The 18,276-nt window shown below is 28.6% G+C and overlaps 1 protein-coding gene across 1 annotated transcript; it reads left to right on the forward strand.

Annotated features, from left to right (window-relative positions):
- The first annotated feature begins 11,112 nt into the window (after window positions 1–11,112).
- On the forward strand, window positions 11,113–14,446 carry LOC127289553 (uncharacterized). Its single transcript, XM_051317544.1, has 2 exons — window positions 11,113–14,284; window positions 14,379–14,446. Exons 1-2 carry the CDS (start codon window positions 11,113–11,115, stop codon window positions 14,444–14,446), a joined length of 3,240 nt encoding a protein of 1,079 aa, XP_051173501.1.
- The last annotated feature ends 3,830 nt before the right edge of the window (window positions 14,447–18,276 follow it).

Below are 18,276 nucleotides of genomic sequence, written 5' to 3' on the forward strand. Positions count from 1 at the left end.
CGGTGTTTAATCCTATGTTTTTTGGGGCGCTGAAACCGAAAAACGCCACCAAAAACAAGTCATTTCCTCCCTTAACCCCCTACAACCCCCTGAGAAGGGGTTGGAATTTCAATTTTTACAAAAAGTCGAAATTTATTTTTCTACACTTAGCACCGTGAAAAATGATATTCCAACCCCCTCCCAGGGGTTCTAGCTGGTTAAGGGGGTAAAGAATTTGTTTTTGGTGGTGTTTTTTGATTTCAGCGCCCCAAGAAACGTAGGATTAGACACCGAACTTGACTTTTTGTGAAATTTAAAATTTTAACCCCCTCCCAGAGGGTTGTACGGGGTTAAGGAAAGAAAGGATTTGTTTTCAATGGTGTTTTTGGGATGAAGCGACCCAAAAAACATTGGAATAGACACCATACTCAATTTTTTTTTAATTTGAAACTCCAACCCCCGTGAGTAGGTGCAAGGGGTGGTTGCGGGAAAATGGGTCGTCAAAAAAATTGTTCATGGTCATATTCGGTTTCAGCGACCCCAAAAACATAGGAATATGGGGTTGTGTTTTTTTTTGAAAAAGTCATTAAGCGTCATAAAATAATATTGTCATTAAGCCCGAGAACGTCATACAGGCCCACGCTGTAATTGACTTACTCGAGGTATGAGCCCGGGACAGGCCAATAGAGTGAGGATATACCACTTCCCTTTTCAGGACCCAATCCGTGATCGCTCGATTCGTCCTAACAGTCTTGGGTTGAGGGAATTTTTTTTATTATTGTATATGCGATATAGATGATAACCGTTTAATCCCCGTGAGTGGAAGTGGTGTATTCATACTTAACTTACCAACACCTATCCCCGAGGACGCCACTCAGGCCTACCGTAATATCTGCCACGCGCGAGAACTTAATATAGGCCCAGATTGGTAGAGTGGGGGTATAACACTTCTCCTCAATGGAGTGAAACGGCTACTGCTGATGTAAGATAAACATAGAGCAACCGTCTACCGTTGCAACAACATTGCAGTAGTGTCGCTAAAAAAAAGCTTCTAATAGTCTCAGGTAACTGAACTTGATTATTATATAGATATTATATTATAACTTAGTGCATGTGTTTAATCTTCTTAAATTATATTACATTATTATTATTTAAAAAAATATTGACTGTTTGATATTTGTTTCTTTTGGTTGTCTTAAATGTTTCATATAGAAAATACTTCAATCCATTAATTTATTTTGGTATTGGATAACATTGGCATTAAAGATATTACGAATTTGAGGATAAAGAAAGATATTGGATGACATTGGTATTGAAAATATTTGGTATTGAAAATTTTGATATTGGAAAAAAAAGTATTGCTTATTTGACCATAGTGGAAGTTGGTTTTTGGAAAAATTTTTTGGTATTGGATAATTTTGGCATTAAAGATATTTGGATTTTGAGGATAATAAAATATGATATAAGATAACATTAGTATTGAATATATTTCGATATTGGAAAAAAATATTGACTGTTTGATAATAGTGGATGCTGGCTTTTGGAAAAATATTGAAATAGAAAGAAAGAGGGTTGAATATTGTTTTAAGGGTTGAAGTGGTTTTATGGGTGAAATAATAGTTTGTGAGTTGAATATTGATTTGAATATTAATAAAAAGAGCAGAGGAAAATAAGTAAAATAATAATCATTATAGAAAATGATGTAATGTGGATAAAGATTTAACAACGCTAATTCACATTCATATAAGCCTATCATTGTTGCATTTGTTAGCTGAATAATAGTTAATGAAATATTTTATAGGTGAAACACATGTAAGTACATTTTTTAAAGCCAGAAACTAAAATAAAAGATTTGTTTTGAAAAGTGACTTTATCGGTAGTTTAAAAGTTGAAGGAGGATACCATGTCAAACATAAAAGAGTATTTTACTTTAAGTAATGAAGATTTTAAGATTATTGAAAATGTGAATGAAATGTTAAATGATATGCATATGTATAAATTTCAAGAATTATTAAAAAATGATTCAAATTCTTTTTTCATTATGCAAAGTACTTTGTATTTACAATTGCTTGATTTAATTGTTCCAATTAGAGAAGGAGATAAACATATTCAAATAGTTTTTAGCGGTAATAACAATTCTGGTCATTGGATTTGTGTTTATTACGATGGAGTAAGACTTTATATTTTTGATAGCCTTAATGCAGGGTGTTTGAATATTCATCAAATAGAATATTTAATTAGATTGTTCCCTTTTAAACCAACAGTAGTTTTTGTAGCTGTTGATCAACAACCGGTTGGAAGTGTTGAGTGTGGAGTATATGCAATAGCATTTGCAACATCTGTATTTTTCAACATAATGCCAAACAGTGTAATTTATGAAACTGATAATGATAGAATGAGAAAACATTTGAAATTAATTTTTGAAAATAATCGGTTGAATCCTTTCCCCTCAGTGAGATCGTCAATTATTAGAAATTCAATTGTAGAGGATGATTGGAATTGTCTTTTAATAAATCGAGCTGAAGAACTTCAAACTGCTGGATTAAACCCTTCATATTTTTATAACAGTTTTATAAATAATAATGCAAATAGAGTTATATCAACACAACAATTAGAAATTAAACGTTCTTTGAATGACGCAAGTGAAAAGAAAAGAATTGGTGCAACTAATAATAATGTAAATAAAGTTTCACCACGTAAATATTTAGAAATGAAGCATTTCCTAAGTGAAGAAAATGATAAGAAAATACTTTGTGCAAGAAAATATGATGAGCAGAAAATAATTATAGAAGAGCATAATAGACTGACAAAAGATAATCGTAATGAAACAGAAATTCCAAAAATAGAACACCAAAAAAGAGATTTGACATGCAAAAAGAAGAAACTTTCAATAGAAATTGAGGATGAAAAGAAAATACGAAAAGAAAGAAATTTGGCATATAAGAGAAAAAAATTATCTACAGAAAATGAAGATGAAAAGAAAATACGCAAAGAAAAAAATGCGGCATGTAGGAGGAAGAAATTAGCTACAGAAACTGAGGATGAAAAGAAAATACGCAAAGAAAGAAATGTGGCATATAAGAGGAAGAAATTATCTAAAGAAACTGAGGATGAAAAGAAAGTGCACAAAGAAAAAGATTTGTTACGTAAGAGGAAGAAATTAGATACAGAAACTGAGGATGAAAAGAAAGTGCGTCAAAAAAAGAATTTGGCATGTAAAAACGATAAGAAAAATGAAAAAAAGTTAGACACTGTAGGAGTAGCAATTATGTCCTTTGAAGATTTCGATGAAAGTAAAGTTTCACAGAATTATTTAGGTTTGATGAATGTAGAATGTAAGTTTTGTAGTGCGTTACATTTTTTGTGTGAAAGGCCGTCAGATAGATTATTTAATAGTTGCTGTCACAAAGGAAAAGTAAAGTTGAAAGTATTAAATCCTTATCCGCTTTATTTAAAAACTTTGTTATTTGATTCAAGCTTTGAAGGTAAAAATTATAAAGAAAATATTCGTTCTTATAATAATTCCTTAGCATTCGCCAGCATAGGAGCAAAATTAGAAATTCCTAAAGGAAATGGGCCTTATATTTATCGTGTACATGGACAAGTGTATCATAATACATATGCCCTTCATCCCGATGGTGATGACAATCGAAAATATGGTCAGTTGTACATTATTGACACTAATGAAGCAGTACTTGAACGATTAAAGAATAAATCTAATAAGAAATGTTTATCATCATTAATGGAAGAAATAGATAAATTATTAAGGGAAATTAATCCTTATGCTAAAGCTTTTAAAATGATGAGAGAGGTAGAATTAGAAGAAGAAGCACTAGCAAAATCTAAAAATGAGCCTATAAGGAATATTCAAATGTGGATTAAACGAGATAGATCATTGAATCAAAGCAAATTTAATGTTCCATCTTGTAGTGAAGTAGCACTTGTATTTGTTAGCGAAGATGGTGAACCTCCTATGGAACGTGATATATGTATACACCCAAAAGGTTTAAAGAGTATTCCAATATCTAGTCTTAGCGAAAATGTTGATCCCATGACATATCCTTTAATTTTTCCTCATGGTGATCCTGGATGGACTGTTAACCTTAAGCATACTCAAGGTACTCGAAATGTTACTCCTTTACAATTTTATATGTATCGTCTTGCATGTAGAAGAACTTTTAATCCATGTTTACAATTAGGAAAATTAACTCAACAATATGTAGTTGATGTCTGGTCGAAAGTAGAAGGTGAACGTTTAAAATACATTCGTTTACAACAAAAAAAACTTCGAGCGGAATTGTATTGTGGATTAATGGATTATGTTCGTAATAAAGCAAAAAATGAAAATGTTCGACTTGGAAAAATGATTATTTTACCTTCGACATTTATTGGAGGGCCACGTTGTTATCAACAATGTTTTATGGATGCTATGCGATTAGTTCAAGAATTTGGAAAACCAAATTTATTTATTACCATGACATGTAATCCAAAGTGGCGGGAGATTACAGAAAATTTGTTGGATATTGAAATTGCATCTGATCGTCCGGATATTGTGACTAGAGTTTTTCAACAAAAAGTGAAAGAGATAATGAAAGATATAAAAGAAAAAGAAATTTTTGGACCAATTCTTGCTTTTGTTTATGTCATAGAATTTCAAAAGCGTGGATTGCCACATGTGCATTTAATTATATTTTTACGTAATCCAATTCGCGATGCAGAAACTTTACATAAAATGATATGTGCTGAAATTCCAGATGAAACAAAGAATCCAGAACTTTTTAAGATTGTAAAGCAATTTCAAGTTCATGGGCCTTGTGGAAAAGAAAATATGAATTCACCTTGCATGGACCCTGAGAAGAAAGTTTGTACAAAAAACTATCCAAAGCCGTTTTGTTCTGAAACAACTTATGGTTCTAAGAATTATCCGGAACTCAGGCGAAGAAATGATGGTAAAAAAATCATTTTTTATAACAAAGATGGGTCAATTAAATGTACCGCTGACAATTCGATGATCGTACCATATAATCTGTATTTGAGTAAAAAATTTGAAGGTCATATTTGTGTTATACCATGTGGTAGTACGGATGGCATTAAATATTTATTCAAATATATGTATAAAGGTCATGACTGTGCAATAATAGGTTATAAGGATGATAATGAGGAAATGAAATATGATGAAATTGTTAATTATTTAAACACACGTTATGTATGTCCACCAGAAGCTATGCACAGATTATTCGAATTCAATATGCATGAACAATCACATACAACTTATAGATTAGCTGTACATTTACCAAATCAGCAATTAATATGTTTTAAAGAAGGATTAGAAGAAGAAGCAGTTAATAAATTTAAAAATACGACATTAACAGCATGGTTCAAATTAAATCGAGAAAATCCTGAAGCACGCAAGTATTTGTACACAGAAATACCACATAAGTATGTTTTCGTTGAATCATCAAAAACTTGGAAAATAAGGGAACGAATTACCAAACCTATAATTTGCCGCATGTATTTTGTAAGTCCGAAAGATGTTGAAAGATATTTTTTGAGAGTCTTACTACTTTATGTACGTGGTGCTAAATCATTTGAAGATGTAAGAACATATGAAGGTATTACATACAATACTTTTGTAGAAGCAGTGCGTGCACGAAATTTGATAGTAGATGATAGTGAATGGGATAATTGTTTGGCTGAAGCTGTAAGCATGAAATTTCCTAAAGAACTTTGTCGTCTATTTGCATATATATGTGTGTTTGGATTGCCTGTGAATGCAATTGATTTATGGAATAAGTACAAAGAACACATGGTTTTTGATAATAATGTACCTGTAGAAGTAGCAACTCAAAAAGCGTTAATATTAATTAATGAAGTGCTTAATTTTCATGGATTTTCTCTAAATAAATTTGGTTTACCAAATATTGATCAAAAAATTATCGACGATTATATTTCTGTCGACAAGAAAGCTAATGAACTATCATTAAAATTGCTCAAAGAAGAAAGTGAAGTACTTATTAAAAGTTTGAACAATGATCAGCGCAAAATTTTTGATGATGTCATGGCAGCAATACATAATGATGATTGCAAAAATAGGTACTTTTTTGTTTCTGCACCTGGTGGTTGTGGTAAAAGTTATTTAGAAAATACAATTATTGCTACTCTTGAAAGTCAAGAATTAGTAGTTTTAGCAGTTGCTTGGACTGGTATAGCAGCTAATCTTTTAAGAGGTGGACGAACCTCACATTCAGTTTTTAAATTTCCTATTCCAATCAATGAAGATTCAACATGTAATATAAGTAGAATGTCAAAACACGCTGAACTTTTAAAAAATGCCAAAATTATAATTTGGGATGAAATTACGATGGCACCTAAATTTGCTTTACAAGCTATGGAGACTATGTTGCGAGATATAACACAATGTAATAAACCATTCGGCGGTAAAGTTATTTTGCTTTCAGGAGATTTTAGACAAACTTTGCCAATTATTTCGCATGGCAGTCGCACTCACATTGTTGAGGTATGTGTGAAAAATAGTAGATTGTGGGATCTTTTTGAAACTAGGTCCTTACATGTTAATGTTAGATTGGATAATAAAGAGGAAGAGTTTTCAAATTGGTTATTAAATGTTGGTGACGGTAAAACTCATTCTATGTTTGAAAAAGAGAACGGTGTTTTAGAAATTCCACAGGATTTGATTTCTGGCGGAAATTTAATAGATGAAATATATGGATTGTCAATAAATCAAAATGATGTATCTGTTTACTCATCATGCATACTTTCATTGACTAATTCTGAAGTGTTAGATCTAAATGAACGTATTTTGTTAAAATTAGAAGGACAAGAAGTAGTTTATTATAGTGTTGATTCACATGTCGATGACGACCCAAAAGATGTAAATAATATTATTCCAATAGAATTTTTAAATAGTTTGACACCAGATGGTTTACCTCCTCATAAATTATCTTTAAAGGTAGGATGTATAATTATGCTTTTGAGAAATATGAATTTAGTTCAAGGATTATGTAATGGGACTCGATTAGTTGTAAAATCATTATTGAGAAACGTAATTTCTGCAGAAATAATTTCTGGAAAATCTAAAGGTGAAATAGTTTTTATTCCACGTATTGATTTATCTCCTTCTCAAGACACATATCCTTTCAAAATGGTAAGAAGACAATTTCCTGTTAGACTTGCTTATGCCATGACTATTAATAAATCTCAAGGACAATCTTTTGATAGAGTAGGAATTTATTTACCAATTTCAACATTTGGTCATGGTCAAATTTATGTTGGTTGTTCTAGAGTTAAATCCAAGGAACATCTAAAAATTCATGCTATTGATTCTGCTATATATAAAAATATAGAATTTCCTGAAAAGTTATATGTGAAGAATATTGTATATCATGAAATATTGTAATGTTATAATTCTTTAAATAATAATCTTCGTTTTCATTCATTCATTCATTCTGTCCGCAGCCCCATGCTGTTTTCTCCTTAAGAGAGAAAGAGAACTTTTACCTTTGGGTGTAGAGAGAGAGAGAGAGAGAGAGAGAAAATGAGCTCGCTTTATTCATTAGAAAAGGAAAGATTGCAGTTGATTATCTTGAGTGGGGAGAGAAAAATTTCATATATATAGATATATTAATATAATATAATAATAATGCCCTTTCACTGATTGGTTTATTAATTTTCTTCTTGAGAGAGAAAGAGAAGTTTTAGCTTTGGGTAGAGAGAGGGGGAGAGAAAAAAGGAGTTCGCTCTATCCATTAGAAGAGGAAAGATTGCATTTGATTGTTTTGAGTAAGGAGAGGGAATAATATTATGTTGTCCTTTAACTGATTTGTCTCTTCTTAAGAAAAGGAAAGTTTGTATTCAAGCATTATGGTTAGAGAGAGAAGTTAATTGCCTCAAAGGTTACTTCAAAATCAAAACAAATGAGTTGTTATCTATCTATTATTTAAAGACCTTTTCAAGAATGGGTTTATAGCCAGGTACCTGAATTGTGGAAAAATTTACTAATTTTTGAAACTTTATTACTTTAGTTGCGTTCGTCCTCTCAGATGAAGAGGATTGTGAAAAACGAAGGAAAATTAATAAAAAGTAGTGATAGTGATTAAATAAATATCAATTAATGAAAATATATTAAATATATTAATTAGAAAACTATGAAAGTGTGTAAAAAAGTGCTTAAAATTTTTTTTGACGAAGTGAAAATTGTGATTAAAATTAAAAATTTATTGTGTTTAAAACATATTGTGACCGAGTGATTAAAGAACCATGTATTGTTAAAAAAAGTTTTAGTGTAAAAAGTCGTTAAGGAAAAATTTATTGATTTTTATAAATTGAAAATGTGTTATAGTTGATAAAAAAGTTATTGTTCTTAAAGAGATTTGTGACTAAGTGATAATTGTGAATGAAATTAAAAAAATTTGTGTGTTTAAACAATTTTGTGACCAAGTGTTTGAAAAAAAATGTTTTGTTAAAAAAATTTATGTATGCAAATTGTTTAAAAAAATTGTTAGTTAGAAAAATTAATAATCATATAATTGTACATAAAAATATAAAATATAAAATATAAAATAATAATTTTTTTTTATTTGAGAAGTGTTTCCGTGATTATAAAAATGTTAGTGAAAAATAGTCTGTTCTAATTATTAAAAATTGTTGGTGATTAAAAAATTTGTGAAAAATTAAATACAGTAGTTAAGTGAAAATTTACAATAAAAAGAAAAGATTTTTTTAATGCGAAGTACAACTTTAAAAAGTTGAAAATTAATTGGATAATTAGAAAAATTGAAATTAGACGGGATAAAATGGAATAGCAAATGGGAAAAATAAAACTGAGGGGCAAAAATAGAATGACATGGAAAAGAAATTTTGATGGGTAAAAATGAAATAATGTATGGAAAAAAAGATATTGGACAAATGAAATAAGACATGAAAAGAAATATTTATATGATATTGGACAAATGAAATAAGACATGAAATGAAATATTTGATGATTGAAATGAAATGAATATAGAAAAAAAAGGAAATGAGATGTACAAAAATGGAATGAATACATACATATTAAAATTATAATTTTTATGATCTTAAAATCAAAATATTTATGAAAAATGGAAATGAAAATTGAATGAAAATTTGAAGAATGATAATGAAAGAGTAAATTAAAAATGAAATAAAGTTTTTTAAAGTAATACTAGATCATAGAAAAATACACTAATAATACTACTAGATTTAGAAAGTACAAATACAAGTACAGTATAAAATATTGTAACTATGTCAAACAGGGAAAGGAATAACGTTAATTTAAGTGATAAAGATTATGCTATTATTCTCAGTGAGGGCGAAATGCTCAATGATAATCATATGCACGAATTTGAAAAGTTATTGAGAAGAGTTTCAAATTATACTTTTAATATGCAAAGTACGTTGCTTTTAAATACACTAGAATTAATTCTTCCTATTGAAAAAAATCAACAGCATATTCAAATTTTATTCAGTGGATGGCACGAATCTGGTCATTGGATTTGTACATATTATGATGGTACAAGTCTTTATATTTATGATAGTGTAAATAATGGATGTTTGAATCATCATCAAAAAGATTATTTGTGTAAATTGTATCCTTTCGAACCACCAGTTGTTTTTGTGGCTGTCCAGCAACAACCGAATGGTACTGATTGTGGATTATTTGCAATAGCATTTGCCACTTCTGTATACTTTAATATGTTGCCAAATAATATTGATTATATTCATTCTGAAATGAGACAACATTTGTATTTAATATTTAAATATAATTATTTGTATCATTGTCCGTCAGAAGAATCGTCTGTTGTAAGATCTATAATTCTCGAACCTAATTGGGGACGTCTTTTTGATGATCGATCTGAAAATTTATTAGTTACAAAATCTAAGATTCTGCATATTCTTAATGATGAAAACAAAGTATTATCTACTGAGAATACAATGATCGAATTTCCCTTGTATGAGGAAAATGAGAAAAAGAGTAATCGTGCAATAAAAGATATGGAGAGAAAAAGAAAGATAAGGTTTGAAGAAACAGTAGAACAAAAAAGAAAACGACAAGAAGAAGATAAACAAAGAAAGCGAAAACGTGAAGATACGGATATTGTAAAGAAAGAGCGTCGAGAAAAGAATTTGTTATGCAAAAAAATAAAACTATCTTTAGAAACAGAAATTGAGAAACGAGATCGTGAAGAAAAGAATTTGTTATGCAAAAAAATAAAACTATCTTTAGAAACAGAAATTGAGAAAAGAGATCGTCAAAATAAAAATTTAATAAGTAAAAGAAAACAATTATCTCTGGAAATGGATGTTGATAAGAAAGAGCGACGAAGAAAAAATTTAGCATGTAAATATAGTAAGCAAAATAGGAAGACGTTAAAAATATGAAAAGTTGCAATGACTTTTTTTGAAGATTTTGATGAAAATAGTGTTTTACAAAATTATTTAGGTTTGATGAATGTTAAGTGTGAGTTTTGTAGTTCATTAAATTTTTTGTGCGAAAGGCCGCAAGACAAAAAATTTAGTACATGTTGCCATAAAGGGAAAGTAAAATTAAATGAACTAAATCCTTATCCATTATATTTAAAAAGTTTATTGAGCAATTCTAACTCGGAAGGTAATAATTTTAAAAAAAATATTCGTTTTTATAATAGTTCGTTAGCTTTTGCGAGTATGGGTGCTAAATTGGAAATTCCAAAAGGATCTGGTCCGTATGTTTTTCGAATTCACGGTCAAGTATATCATTGTACATATTCTTTACATCCGAAAGATGATGATAGACGTAAATATGGTCAATTGTATGTCATTGATTCAAATGAAGCTGTTCAAGAACGATTGAAAAACGAATGTAATGAAAAAATTGTAAGAGTATTATTGGTGGAATTAGACCTATTACTTCGAGAGATTAATCCATATGCTAAAGCATTTAAAATGATGCGAGAAGTAGAAATTGAAGAGGAAGCAAGAGCAAAATTATTAAATAAGCCTCCTAGAAAAATTGAAATGTGGATTAAACGCGATAGATCATTGAATTAAAAGAAATTTAATCTTCCGTCATCTGATGAAGTAGCAGTTATATTTGTAAGCGAAGATGGTGAACCACCCATGGAACGAGATATATGTATATATCCAAAGAATTCTGAAAGTATTCCAATTTCCAGTCTTAGTGCAAATGTTGATCCTATGACGTATCCTTTAATGTTTCCTTCAGGTGATCCTGGATGGACTGTTAACATCAAACATATTAAAGGTAACCGTAATGTTACTCCTTTACAGTTTTATATGTATCGACTTTCATATAGAGGCACTTTTAATCCATGTTTAGCATTAGGAAAATTAACTCAACAATATATAGTTGACATCTGGTCAAAAGTAGAAGGTGAGCGTTTAAAATACATTCGTTTAGAACAGAAAAAACTTCGAGCAGAAATGTATTGTGGATTAATGGATTATGTTAATAATAAAGTTAAAGAAGAGAATGTTCGACCAGGAAAAATTGTTATTTTGCCTTCAACATTTACTGGAGGGCCACGTTCCTATCAACAATCTTTCATGGATGCTATGCGATTAGTTCAAGAATTTGGAAGACCAGATTTATTTATTACCATGACTTGTAATCCAAAATGGTGCGAGATTAGAGAAAATTTGTTAGATTGTGAATCTGCGTCTGATCGTCCTGACATTGTAGCAAGAGTTTTTAGGAGAAAAGTACAAGAATTAATGAAAGAAATAAAAGATGAAGAAATTTTTGGTCCAGTTATTGCATTTGTTTATGTAATAGAGTTTCAAAAGCGTGGATTGCCTCATGTGCATTTCATTACATTTTTAAGTGAAAAGATCCGTGATACTGAAACTGTAGATAAAATAATATGTGCAGAAATACCAGATGAAATAAAGAATCCTGAGCTATTTAATATTGTAAAGCAGTTTCAAGTCCATGGGCCTTGTGGTAATCAAAATATAAATTCACCTTGCATGGACTCTGAAAAAAAAATTTGTACGAAATATTATCCGAAGCCATTTTGTTCAGAAACATCTTATCACTCTAAGAATTATCCAGAATATAGAAGAAGAAAAGATGGTAAGCAAATTATCTTTTATAATAAAGATGGATCAATTAAGTGTATTGCAGATAATTCAATGATTGTACCTTACAATCCATATTTAAGTAAAAAATTTGAATGTCACATAACTGTTATGGTATGTAGTAGTACAGGTGGCATTAAATATTTATTTAAATATTGCTATAAGGGCCATGACTGTGCATTTATTGTTTACAAGGATGATAATCAAGAAATGCAATATGATGAAATTCAATATTATTTAAATACACGATATGTATGTCCACCAGAAGCAATGCATAGATTATACGAATTTCCTATGCATGAACAATCACATGCAACATACAGATTAGCTGTACATTTACCTAATCAACAATCAATATGTTTTCAAGAAGGATTAGAGGAAGAAGCCGTTAACAAATTCAAAAACACGACATTGACGGCATGGTTTAAATTGAATGCAGAAGATTCCGAGGCGCGCAAATATTTATATACAGAAATACCTCATAACTATGTTTTTGTTGAATCTTCAAAAACTTGGAAAGTAAGACAACGAATTACTAAAACCTTAATTTGTCGAATGTATTTTGTTAGTCCAAAAGATATTGAAAGGTATTTTCTAAGACTTTTACTACTTTATGTACGTGGTGCTAAGTCATTTGAAGATATAAAAACTTATGAAGGTATTACATACAACACTTTTACAGAAGCTGCACGTGCGAGAAATTTAATGGTAGACGATAACGAATGGAACAATTGTTTGACTGAAGCTGTGAGTATGAAGTTTCCTAAAGAACTTTGTCGTTTATTTGCATACATATGTGTATTTGGATCGCCTGTGAATGCTATTGATTTATGGAATAAATACAAAGAAGATATGATTTTTGAGAATGATTTACCTGTGGAAGTGTCGATTCAAAAATCATTAATTCTAATTAATGAAGTATTTAGTTTTCATGGATTTTCGCTCCATCAATTTGGTTTGCCACATATTAATCAGAAAGTTTTTGATGATTATAATTCAGTAAGTAAGGAAAATAGTGCTTTAGAATTACAATTACTTAAAATAAAGTCTGATTGTCTTATTAAAAGTTTGAATGATGACCAACGTAATGTTTTCAATGATATTATGATGGCAGTACATAATGATAATTGTAGTAATAGATATATTTATCTCGATGGACCTGGAGGAAGTGGTAAAAGTTATTTACATAATACAATAATTACAACTGTAGAGAGTGAAGGATTGGTGGTTTTATCAGTAGCATGGACTGGTATAGCTGCGAATCTTTTAAAAGGTGGACGAACGGCACCTTCTATGTTTAAATTTCCTATACCAATTAATGAAGATTCAACATGTAATATAAGTGGGATGTCAAAACACAGTGAACTTTTAAGAAGTGCTAAAATCATTATTTGGGACGAAATTACAATGGCACCTAAATATGCTTTACAAGCAATGGAAGTTATGTTGAGGGATATTACGAAATGTAAGAAACCGTTTGGAGGTAAAGTTATTTTGCTTTCAGGAGATTTTAGGCAAATTTTGCCAATTGTTCCACACGGTAGTCGGACTCATATTGTTGAAGTATGTGTGAAAAATAGTAAATTGTGGCATCTTTTTCAAACTAGGTCGTTACACGTTAATGTTAGATTAAATAATAATCAGATAAACTTTTCAAACTGGTTATTAAATGTCGGCGATGGTAAACATCAAAGTACATTTGAAAAGAAAAATAACGTTTTAGAAATTCCACAAGATTTGATTTCGAATGGAAATTTAATTGAAGAAATATATGGTTCATCAATAAGTTCAAATGATGTATCTGCTTATTCTTCTTGCATTCTTTCATTAACAAATTCTGAGGTATTAGATATGAATGATCGTATTTTGTCAAATTCAGAAGGAAATGAAGTTGTTTATTACAGTATAGATTCACATGTAGACGAGGATCAGAAAGACATCAATAACATTGTTCCAGTGGAAATTTTAAATAGTTTAACACCAGATGGTTTACCACCTCATAGATTATCATTAAAGGAGGGATGTATAATTATGCTTTTAAGGAATATGAATTTGGTTCAAGGATTATGTAATGGTACACGATTAGTTGTCAAATCTTTATTAAGAAATGTTATTTCTGCAGAAATTATTGTTGGAAAATCTAAAGGTGAAATAGTTTTTATTCCACGAATTGATTTATCTCCTTCACAAGGTACATTTCCTTTCAAAATGATAAGAAGACAATTTCCAATTAGACTTGCTTATGCTATGACTATAAATAAATCTCAAGGACAATCTTTTGATAGAGTTGGAATTTATTTGCCAATTTCAGCTTTTGGACATGGCCAAATTTATGTTGGTTGTTCTCGAGTAAAATCGAAGGAAAATTTAAAAATTCATATTGCAGGTTCAGCAGTATGTAAAAATAATCAATTTCCAGAAAAAATATATGTTAAAAATATTGTTTATAATGAAATTTTGTAATAAAATATCTTTTATTAATGATGAAATAATAATAAGATATATGAATATTATTATTTTTCAGCTATAAATATACATACAATTTTTTTTAGTTATCCAGGGAATATTTTGTAATGTTTCTATATTTTTTATTTCTTTAAAGAATTTTCAGTACATATGTAAAATGGAATGTATGTAATGAAAATTTTTAAATCTTTAACATATAGAAATATTTTATTTACTTTAATAAGATATTAGAAAGTGATACTAGAAATTAGAAAATATCGGAGCGAGTGTAGTGAAAACATTATTGATGATTACAATACAAATAACAAAAAATAAAGGATTTTTAATTTGATCTTGACAGGTAAGTGTGTATATTAATTAATTTAAATAATTCAAATTTTATTATTTATAAAATAATAAAATAATGTTTTAAATGTGACCTGGTAAGTTAAAAGGGACCTTACGCCAGAGATGTAAAAATGTAAGAATAAGATGGATTTGTTTGCAATTTTAAAGTATATAAAAGAAATTTGACAAACATAACTAATTACTTTGACATCAAGTTTACTAAAGTAACCTTTTCAGTCACAGTGGTCAATATATTAACCACCTTTTGGTAAGGCTGAAAAAAAATCCATCATATTTGCTTGAAAATCACTAACTAGGGGTTTTAGGGGTCGCAGATTACGAATATAATATCAGAATCGCAAAATTTTGAAAATTAAAAATGGTGGATCTAATTTGGCGAATGAAAAAATTAAAAATTAATCGGACTCGCTAAAAAATTATTTCTTGGGGTTGCCGATTACGAATCTGAAGTCGGTTTTTAAAAATTTTAAATGGTGGATCAAATATGGCGGACGACGAAATTAAAAATTCATCCAATCGGCATGAAACTTGTTACTCGGGGGTTTTCGGGGTCGCTGATCACGAATCTGAAGTTAGTTTTTAAAAATTCAAAAGGGCCCGTGTGGTAAAAGAGAAGGGTGTTTTTGTATAATTTTAATGTTGTCGTCCGCTATATTGGATTCGCAATTTTGAATTTTTAAAAATTAACTTCAGATTCGTAATCAGCGACCCCGGAAACCCTCGAGTAACAAGTTTCATGCCGATTAAATGAATTTTTAATTTTGTCGTCCGCCATATTGGATCCGCCATTTTGAAAAGGATAGAAAAAACAAACGTTTAAAAATCAAGATTTGCGATTATAAATTTTTTTAAGTAGATAAATGTTCAATTTAGTATTTTTAATAATTTAAAATCTTTAGATGCAAGGTAAACTTTGCAGAAGATTTCGTTTTCATTTTTTGGAACTTGATGATGAAAATTTCCAGTTTATTGAATTGAGCAACATTCAGAAAAATGATTTCTTAGATGTTTTTCGTTTAAGTTATGTTCATCCTTTGTACAAAACATAAAAAAAATCAGAAGTAAATAATATTGGCTCGTACTTAAGAACGAACGGCACATATATTTTTTTGGGGAAATTTTGAATTTTTTTTAAATAATACACTTTAAATTGTTAGTAAATCTATTATTATATCCTAAAATATAAATAAAATCCAACTATAAATGCATAAAAATGTTTCCTTTAAAAATTGTTCTTCAATGTTTGATGACCGGAAAAATCTCCAATTTAAAAAATTGTTTTTCCTAATTTTTCTCTCATAAAAACTATATTTATTCCAAGTTTAAAAAATTGAAAGACCCATGACTTAAATTAAATTTTTTTTAGAAAAATTGACCCTTGTAAAAGTTTATCTTCCACAATAATAATTACAGGGTGGTTAACTTTGTTTATAAAATGTTTATAACAATAGTAATTATTTATTTCATATTTTTTCTTTTGTATAAAATAAGTATGTGTATAAATAACTTCATAATCAAAATAATAGTAAGGATTAAGAAATCAAAAATAAAATAGGATTGTCCGGCACATGGACCTCAGGCTCGACGCGTTCGTGTAAATACAAAATACGTGCGCTGCAGGACAAAAAGTTGAATACTTTAGTTAGTTTTAAAGTCTCCAGCAATTTTTTTTTGAAAAAATTCAGGAGAAGATAAGGAATTTAAATATTATGAATAGAAAAAAATCGAAGGGGTGCTTATGCCCGAAAAAGTGGAATCAAAATTTTTTTTTACTTTTTTTGGGGCAATTTTCGAATTTTTTTTTTGTTTTCTATTGCATTAAAATTATCAATAAAACAATTATTAGTCACATAAATATGAACAAAATCGATTAAAACGTCTAAGAGCTATGCATTTTTGAAAAAAATTATACTCAAAACTTCAATGCCCGGTAAAACCCATGACCAACATTGATTTTTTTGAGAAAATTTTACCCAAATTCAAGCATCTATAAACAATTGCAATTAAAATGTTTGCAATTTTTTCTGAATTTTAAATGAAATTAAATATTTAAAACTCGAAGTTTTCAAAGTGAAAATAAAATTCAAAAGGGGAAATTAAGTTTTTTATGTTTAAAAATATATTTTTGATACCAAAAAGCAGAATATCTTTTTAGTAATTTTAGATGTTTGTTATTTTTCCAGTATTTTAGATATAATTCCCTGAATTAACACTGATTTCTAAATAAAGTTTTGAATTTTTCCCTGATTCTTCTAAAAAAGAATTAAAATAGTTCAAAATAGAATTAGTGACTGTATGAAACTCCCCTTGATAATTTTGTAAAATTTTAAATAAAATTCTTTAAAAATTCAATAAATTTTAGTAGAATTTAGGAAAATTCAATTATTTTATTTTTCAATTACTTGTTCATAAACATTCAAATTATGTTTAAAAAATTAACTTGGAATATTTTAAAAACTTTATTTTTCAGAATTTCAAATACATTTTTTCAAAACTTCTATTAAAAAAATTTAATTTAAATCTTCTTAAATTTTACTTTTAAATAAAAACTCTAATTAGATCTCTTTGTAAAAGTCAATTCAAATTATTTGTTTAACTCGATTGTTTAAAGACACTTTAATTTTGTTAAATAATTTTATTTTAATAATTATCAGACACAATTATTTTTTGCAATTTATTTTATAATTTTAAAATTTTTTTTAAATAAGTATTTCATTAACTTTGGTCATTTTTTAATAACATTATTTAGAAAATGCAAGCATCTTTAAACAATTGCGTTAAAATTTTTTGCAATTTTTTCTGAATTTTAAAAGAAATTAAATATTTAAAACTTGAATAATCAAAGTTTTCAAGGTGAAAATAAAATTTAAAAAGAAAAATTATGTTTTTTATGATTAAAAGTATATTTTTGACATCAAAAGGCAGAATTTTTTTAAACTAATTTTAGATGTTTGTAAATACTTTATTGTAAATTTCAATGAATTATTTAATGAACATATGAATGAAATCTTTATTAGAAATCAATTCTATATTTGGTTAGAGTATTTTAAGAAAAATGGTCTGGAAAACCTGGAAAAGTCAGGGACTTCTAAAAATTTGGAAACGTAGCAACCTTGTAAACATATCCTAAATGTAATCAAATTTTATAAAAGTTAATAAAAAAAATTCAAATAATTTGTATACACTACCGTCCGAAATTGTGCGAACTCTGCTTTTTCAACAAATATAAAACTGTTCAAATCTTCAAAAATATTAAAACTAAAATTTTTTCCTCTTTATTTTATTAAAGTTAATAAAATTCTGAAAGAAATGACACCTTGACAAAGAGAATATGTTAATTTTTCAATTAGATATCTAAGAAAAACCCAA

The sequence above is a fragment of the Leptopilina boulardi genome, unplaced genomic scaffold (assembly GCF_019393585.1).
Source record: "Leptopilina boulardi isolate dan_hultmark-lab unplaced genomic scaffold, ZJU_Lbou_2.1 LbouV2_46, whole genome shotgun sequence".
Lineage (NCBI taxonomy): Eukaryota > Metazoa > Arthropoda > Insecta > Hymenoptera > Figitidae > Leptopilina > Leptopilina boulardi.